The following is an 8458-nucleotide window of genomic DNA, read 5'->3' on the forward strand; positions in this document are numbered from 1 at the left end:
AAAAAAAAAAAAAAAAAAGAAAGAAAGAAAGAAAGAAAGAAAGAACAAAATTTATTGATTGTAAAGTCTATCCCTAGGATTAAGGGGATAGAAAACTTTTAAAAGATTATCTGTTGTTTTTAGCTTTGTATGTGTGTACATGTATGAGTACAGACCTCCTGGAGCTGGAGTTACACCCAGTGTGAGCCACCTGATCTGGGTGCTGGGAACAGAATCTGGGTCCTCTGAAAGAGCAGCACACCCTTTTAGCCGCAGAGCCGGCTCTCCAGCTCAGAGATTTTTCTATTGCTTCTGAAGCTATGACCTAAGCTGCTGGTACGCCGATCATGACTGTTGGTACCTGCCAGCCAGTGGGTAGCAGAACTCCCACAGGCTCCAGAATCGTGAGACTTGGGATAAGCAAGCAAATATCACAGAGGAGCAGGGTGGAGAGCTGAAGTGCTGGTACCATCTCCTGCTGTCTTAAGGTGCTTAAATAAGCCATTGAATTTCACCAAACCTCAGTTTGCTGACCTGTAAAATAGGGAGATTAGCCATCTCCAAAAAGGGATATGGAAAGCAGGGTATTTGCAAACACTGCCTATAAAATGTGGGACACACATAAATGTTGGACAATGAAGACAGCATCCATTAATCTCTCCTGGACAGGACTACCTCCTCCTCTGCATCTCCTTCCCTCCCCACAGCTCAGGCCACCAATAAGAGGAGGCTCTGTTTGTGACTTCATTGTTTCATTAGCAATCCATGAACCTCTGTAAGCTATGGTTTATCCCAGGGATTCCAGTTTGGATCAATACATATGAATGGCACAGGTCTGTAATCCCAGCTAGCTGGGAGGTTGAGGCAGGAAGATCTCAAATTCAAGATCTGCCTGGGCACAGTGAGAGTTCAAGACCAGCCTGACCCTCCCAGGAAACACTATCTCAAAATTAAAAGTAAAAAGAAATATACTATACTATAGTGGTACAGTGTTTGCATGGTGTGCTAAAGCCTTAGGTTCACCTCCAGTACGTACACACGCACACATACAACACAATGTACTATAAGACACAAATACACACAGACACACCACAGCACACAGCACATACACACACAACACAGCACACACAGACATACACAGATATACTACATACACATACACCAATATACACACACATCACATCAAATACCACCATAAACATGCACACACACACACATACATATACACACATCACAACACACAACATATACACAGGCAACACACATAACAACACACAACATATTCAGAGGCAACACACATGCATACAGGACAGGGCAACATTAGACAATATACTATAACCAAAGATCATCATCCTTTTTTTAAAGATTTATTTACTTATTTTATGTATGTGACTACACTGTCGCTATCCTCAGACACACCAGAATAGGGTATCAGATGCTGAGGGGGTTGTGAGCTACCATGTAGTTGCTGGGAATTGAACATAGGACCTCTGGAAAAGCGGTCAGTGCTCTTAACCTCTGAGCCATCTCTCCACTCCCCAACATCCTTCCTTAATTAATTTTTTTAGCTAAACCTCTTCAAGCTGATAAGCAGCCATGAGAACCTACCACTGGCATTGTATCTGAGTGAAAGACTGAAAGCAGACCAAGTGCTTGGATAGACGTTTCTCCTGAGATGTACAAATGACTAATACTCCTTAAAAGATGCTCATTAGGAAAATGCTACTTCAAAGTGCAGTGAGGCCAGATGTGGTGGTTCATGCCTGTAATCCCAGCACTCAGGAAACTAAGGCAGGAGGATTGCAAGTTCAAAGCTAGCCTGGACTACGTGGCAAGACCTTGTGTTAAAAACAAAGAACAGTGATATACCACTTTACTTTAAGGTGACTGAAGTCAAAGAAGAAAAATGAAAACACTATTATCCAAGAGGTGGAAGAAAAATATCTGCACATTGTTTGAAGGGAAGTAAACGTTGTTGCTGCTTTAGACAGAACACCAGCAGTTCCTCAAAATGTTAAATAAGGTTACTATGGACCCTGCAATTCGTGTGTGTGTGTGTGTGTGTGTGTGTGTGTGTGTGTGTGTGTGTGTGAAATGGAAGCACACAAACACTTGAATTCAAACCACACTATTCATAGTAGCCCCGAAGTAGGAGTAACCTGAACACCCTTAAGTGAAGGATGGATAAGCATAATATGGTCTATATGGGATGGGGATGCAGCCCAGTAGTAGAGCCTGGCAGATGCATACCCAACCCTGAAAAAAAAGACATAATCATATTGTTGAATACTATTCTTCTGTGAAAAAAGAATAAAGTATTAGCATGTGTCACATGGACATTGTGCTAAGGGAAAGAAGCCAGGCACACAAAAACCCATCTCTGCTTCCCCTAGATGAGATGTGCAGAATAATTAAGTCTGGAGGTTGAAAACAAGTCCACGGTTCCCAGAGTTTAGAGGAGGTAGTGAAACTATTAATAGACTGGGACTTCTACTGAGGATGATGAATATCATCTATAATGTTATTGTACTGGAGATAAGGCTATATAAATACTAAAACCCACCTAACCAAACACTCTAAGTGGGTGACTTTTTGATGTACTAATTACATCTCAAATGTTTGCAGATGGAATTAACCTACAGTATGGTTCTCAAACTATGGTCCAGCCTAAGCAGCCACTATGAACTACCTCGAAATAAGCAACCACCAGGAACTACTTAGAAATATGCCATCATCATCATCATCTCCTCCTTCTCCTCCTCCTCCTCTTCCTCCTCCTCCTCCTCCTGCTCCTCCTCCTGGTCCTCCTGGTCCTCCTCCTCCTCTTCCTCTTCCTCTTCTTCTTCTTCTTCTTCTTCTTCTTCTTCTTCTTCTTCTTCTTCTTCTTCTTCTTCTTCTTCTTCTTCATGTTTATGGATGTTTTGCATGTGTGACTGTACCACTTGCATACCTCATGCACAGAGAGGCAGAAGATGGTGTTAGATCCTCTGGAACTGGAGTTACAGGCAGTTGTGAGCCACCATGAAGATGCTGAGAAACAAGCCTGGGTCCCCTGGAAGAGCAGCCAGTGCTCTTAACCCCTGAAACATCTCTCCAACTGTCTGTGGTTCCATCTACTGCAGGCTGAAGTGAGAGGAGTCAGGAGTTGGAGGACAACCTGGACAACTTAGTAGAGACCTAACCTATTTTTTTTTTTAAATACAAATTCTCAGACCCTTCATCCAGACCTTCCAAAGCATCAGTCTTATAAGGTGGTCAGATCCTTCCAAGGGTTCTGAGTCTGAGAAATAGTGACTCTGTCAGCCATGGGGACACTTAGCTCCAAGGTGATCAGATCCTTCCAAGGGGTTCTGAGTTTGAGAAATAGTGACACTGTCAGCCATGGGGACACTTAGCTCCAGGGCCCAAGAAATTCTTTTTCCCAGCCAGGGGTGCAGTCCACCCCCAGGACCATAGTTAGCCACTCCCTTAATTGAAGTGTCTAATTAGTTAACCATCCAAATTAGTGTGAGGTTTTCATCAACTACTACATCTGTTCTTTTCCCTCCGGCATGATGGGCCATCTGTTCTGTTACAGTTCATTTTAAATACTTTTTTATCACATAATTAAACTGTAATGTTCTACTTTAAGAGAGAAATCAAGAGACTTGGGGAAAGAAATTATACCAGGCCCCATCTTCTTCTCCTGGGAGTTGATGTACCCATCAGTCTGTGATGAAGTTTCGCCCTGACGGTGCGTGAGAAAGGGAAGGGCTGGACACCAGGAGGGGCGTCCAGGAGGGTGGAGGTGGCTTTAACTTGGGAGGCAAGAATCCTACCACTGAACCATCAGTGTGGGATGCTCCTTGGGATGGTCTCACCACCTTTTAAAATTAATTCTTGGCGGTGTGTGCCTGTAGTCCTTACTGAGAAGCCAGTGGGGACCGGCTCAAAGGCTAACCAGCCTTGAGGAAATGGTACCATTTCCAGTGAGAAACCCTGTCAGAAATAAGCAAGGTAGGTGAATCCTGAGGAATGACACTCAAGGTTGACCCCTGGCCTCCACACTCATGTGCATACACACACACACACACACACACACACACACACACATACACACACATACATACACACACACACAGGTGTGTGTGAAATAACATTTAGCTTTCACTGTGTATCACCCACTATTTTCATTTATTTTAAAGGAAATACTAGTTTTCATCCACTAAAGTGACTGTCTGATTTTCCAGCTTATGACACCCAACAATTAAAAACCACAGCAGTAGAGATAGGGTCCACTAGAGGATTGTTTCCTAGGAAACCAGTGGTGGGTGGTGATGCTAACTGCCTGGGTGGGACCAAGATGAAGACAGATGTCAAAACAATATGCAAAGCCCATATCAGCAAAAGGACAAATGCCTGGTACAATTTTGTGTCTGTGAAACAAGAAATGTGCCCTTCTGCAGTTTGAGTCTATTTAGAGAGAGCTTCCTGAGTATTTCGGGGGCCAGGGTCACATTTCCCCAAAGTGAATTCCTCTGTGCATGGGGTTGTAGAGTGTCTCAGCTGTCCTCGGCAGTCAGGATGGGTTGTGATGCAGTTGGCAAGAGGAGAGCCTGGAATCTGGGACAAGCCATGGGACAGAAACCATTCTCCTGTCTATGCTGGGTCTTTAGAAAGACATGGGAGACAGATGTTTTTCTAATAGCAGCATCTGGATGCATAACCAACTGACCTGCCGACCTCAAGCTAGCCACATTCTTGTTGCCCCTTGTAAGCTGCTTGAGTTTGTTGTTGTTATTTTGTTTTGTTTTTGTAAGCAAACACACCTGGATTACAATTATTTAGGAAATTTAAAAAAAAAATGGACATGCCCAGCTCTGAAACTGACACACTCCAATCTGCTCTGCAATTAAAAAAAAAAATGAGATATAATTCCTATGCCATAAAATGGACCCTTTATGATATATTTTCCTTCTGTATTCACAGAACAGTGTGACCATCATCAATATATAACTCCTAAATATTTTTATTATAAAAAAAATCACCCAAAATACCCACAAGTAAAGACTCTCTGGTCCCATCTCTTCCCATCCTGATAACCACTGGTCTCCATTCTGTGTCTGGACTATTGTGTTCCAGACATGTCCTCTGGATGGAGCCTAACACTCTGTGGCCTTTGTGTCAGGCTTCCCTCCTTGTCATAGTCTTTCCAGCACTCTTCCCTGCTGAGGCATGCCTCGTGTCTCAGCCCTTCTCCTGGACTTACATACCACATCGGCATTCCTCCCTGGAGCTTGAGTTGAGATGTCTCCATCTGGGGCAACTGTGTGAGCATTTGAGTCTCTGTGACAACATTTATCTTCATCTCTCTTGGGTGTGTATGGAGGAGTCCAATCCTGAGTCACAAGGCATCTCTGCCAAACTCTTTGCGGGACCAGTTCGACGGATTTCTAAGGAGTCTAGACATTTTGCATTCACACCACCAGCATGTGAGGGTTTGTACTTTTCCACATCTTTGCTGAGCTTATTATATCTTTTTGCTATAGTCATAGTTATGGGTGTGATACAATTTTTAATTGCATTTTCTTAATGACTAAAGGATATTATGTGTGGTGTGTGTGTGTGTCTGTTTTGTTTTGTGTGTTGGGCATTTTAAAATGGGCTTTATGACTATTTGTATGTGTCTTTGAAGAATGGTCTATTCAAAACCCTCTTCTCTTGCATGTTCACACAGGTTCATGTGTGTGTGAAGGCCAGAGGTCAGTCTGGGGCATCGTTTCTCAAGGGCCATGTAGCTTGTTTTTGAGACAGGATGTCAGTTCTGCTAGTCTGTCTAGCTCATGCTCCAGGGATCACCTGCAGCCTACCTCTTGCTTCTGCATTCTTGAACTTAATCCTCCTTTCTTTTCTTGTCTTGTCTGGGGAGGAGCATGAGGTCCTGGGTTTTAAATGGTTCCTACTGTTGGGCATTTCCAGTCAGGAATTTCCTTCAGAGCCTGTCTCTACCATGTCCCGTGAGCTTTCACCTTTTATATTTTGTTTTCTGTGTCCTCCAGTATTTCCTAGTTTCCCTTGTGATTTCTTCTCTGACCTGTCAGTTACTTAGGACTATGCTATGCGACATGGACATATTTGCAAACCTTCCAGCTTTCCTCCCATTATTGAGTTCTGATTCCATTCCTCTGAGGTTGGCAGACACACTCTGACGGATGTCAGCCCTTCTAACCCAGTGGGCCTTGTTTTGCAGCCTCACACTCAGTCTGTTCTGGAGAACCGTCTGTGTGTGCTCTTCGGGGGGAACATGTGTTCTTCGTTTCCGAAATATTTGAGGGCCAATGAAATGGCTCACGAGACAATGGCTCTTGCTGTCAAGCCTGATGACCTGAGTTCAATCACCCAGACCCACATGGTGGAAGGAGAGAGCCAACTCCTGCAAGTTTACCTCTGACCTGCACAGGCCAGCATCATGATACGCACCCTCATCCACCCACCCACACAAAATAAATACATACAAAATGCGTGGTGTGTGTGTGTGTATGATACAATATTTTATTTTGTTGTATGTATATGTGTACATGAGAGCAGATGTGTTATATGGAGGTTAGAGGACATTTTTTAAGTAATGTACTTGTATTTTATGTGCATTAGTGTTTTGCCTGCATGTCTGTCTGTCTGAGGGTGTTGGATCCACTGGAACAGGTGTTACAGACAGTTGTGACTGCCATGGTCATAATGGAAGAGCAGCCAGTGCTCTTAACTGTGAGCTGTCTTTCCAGTCCCTAGAGGACAATTCTTGGCAGTCCCAGTGAAACACTGGGGCTTTTACCCATAGAACCACCTTGCCAGCTCCAGCACGTGTCCTTCTTCTTCTATGCACACACTGACACTCCCCATCAGCTTTGGAGCCTTGAACGTGAGTTCTTGGTGTTGGGTCTTCCAGCATCTGCTCCCTCCTCCTTTGTGCTGGGCCACACACCCAGTGCTCACACCCACACTCCAGGTCACACCATTCCTGCAACAACCAAGACAAAGAGAAGGTTCTTATGAACAGATGAAGACAGCAAGGTACAGAGCTCTCAGCATCATGCCGGCCACTCTCCCTGGGTTCATTTATTATATTGCCATTGGTCTAGCTTGACCCTTATCCTCAGAGGAACAAATAGACTTGATGGAATTGCTCCAGGCTGCCTGATTCCAGAGCCAATATCCCCCTCTCCCTCCCCATTCCCCTGGACCGGCGCCGTCCCTGCTCTTGGTTCACCTTCCTTACCTGGTCATTTTAAGGATTACAATGGACTAAAGATAGGCGGCCTGCAAGTAATGGGTCCTCCTGATACTTCCAAGTGACTTGATGAGGACAACTCTCTGGCCTCAGCTGCTTAGAGTCATACCAAGGTTCACCTGAAACGGTAAAGCAGGGGTAGACTAGCAGCTGGGTAACCACATGTCTTTCTGTCTCTCCCACTCCCTGCTCTGCCCCACACCCCCTTGCAGAGGCAAAAGGCGACAAGGCTAAGTGGGTGTTCACTTGGCCCCTCATCTTCCTCCTGTGTATCACCATCCCCAACTGCAGCAAGCCCCGCTGGGAGAAGTTCTTCATGGTCACCTTCATCACAGCCACTCTATGGATCGCCGTGTTCTCCTACCTCATGGTGTGGCTGGTGAGTGCTGGGAGCCCCTGCCCAGTGTCTTCCGAGCTGAGGTCCCACCTGAGGGCAAACCACTGGGCTTGCTGACCTCAGCCTCTTTCTCAGTAGAGCATGGTATTATCAGCGTGCTAACGTTCCCTGCTGTGTGCCTGAGAGTAGGCACCATGGTTTGTTCCCTCTGAGGTGGGAATGGGGATTCAGAGAGGAGACTCGCAAGAGGCTGCTCTGGGCATGGGGGATGGACAAAGTGGTGGGCCCCTCATTTCTAGGGTCCCCAGAAGAATGTAAAGGAAGGAAATGATATCAGTGAGAGAGAGAGAGCCAGAACTCTCTGTCAAAAAGCTGCCCCTTTCTGTGTGCCAAGCCAATTTTAGCCTTGTAACAGACCCATGGAATAAATACTTTTAGCATTCCCATTTTACTGATAGAGAAACTGAGAAGTGGAGAACTCAAGGTTTTATGAATAGTGGGGAGAGTTAAAAACAGTGGTGGTGCATGCCTTTAATCCCAGCACTTGGGAGGCGAGGCAAGTGATTTCTTTTCTTTTCTTTTCTTTTCTTTTTTTTTTTTTTTGGCAATCTTCATTTTAAGAAAGGAAAATTTGTGAGAGTATTTCTTTATTAGATATTTTCTTTATTTATATGTCATACGGTATCTCCTTTCCCAGTTTCCCCTCCAAAACAAAAAACAAAAAACAACAAGAACAAACCCCTGTTCCCTCCCCCCTCCACCTGCTCACCACCTCACCCTCTCCTGTTTACTAGCTCTGGCATTCCCCTACACTGGGGCATAGAGGCAGGTGATTTCTGAGTTCGAGGCCAGCCTGGTCTACAGAGTGAGTTCCAGGA

At 44.8% G+C, this 8458-nt stretch overlaps 1 protein-coding gene across 3 annotated transcripts in view; it reads left to right on the top strand.

Annotated features, from left to right (window-relative positions):
* Slc24a4 (solute carrier family 24 member 4) overlaps positions 1 to 8458 on the top strand; it is a 142169-nt gene that overhangs the window by 121581 nt on the left and 12130 nt on the right. For all 3 annotated transcript variants that reach the window (XM_031356436.1, XM_031356437.1, XM_031356439.1), the window contains one exon: positions 7456 to 7622. In XM_031356436.1, the coding sequence (XP_031212296.1) occupies positions 7456 to 7622 (167 nt within the window). The remainder of the gene's footprint in view (positions 1 to 7455; positions 7623 to 8458) is intronic.

Source organism: Mastomys coucha, unplaced genomic scaffold (genome assembly GCF_008632895.1).
Source record: "Mastomys coucha isolate ucsf_1 unplaced genomic scaffold, UCSF_Mcou_1 pScaffold6, whole genome shotgun sequence".
Classification (NCBI taxonomy): domain Eukaryota; kingdom Metazoa; phylum Chordata; class Mammalia; order Rodentia; family Muridae; genus Mastomys; species Mastomys coucha.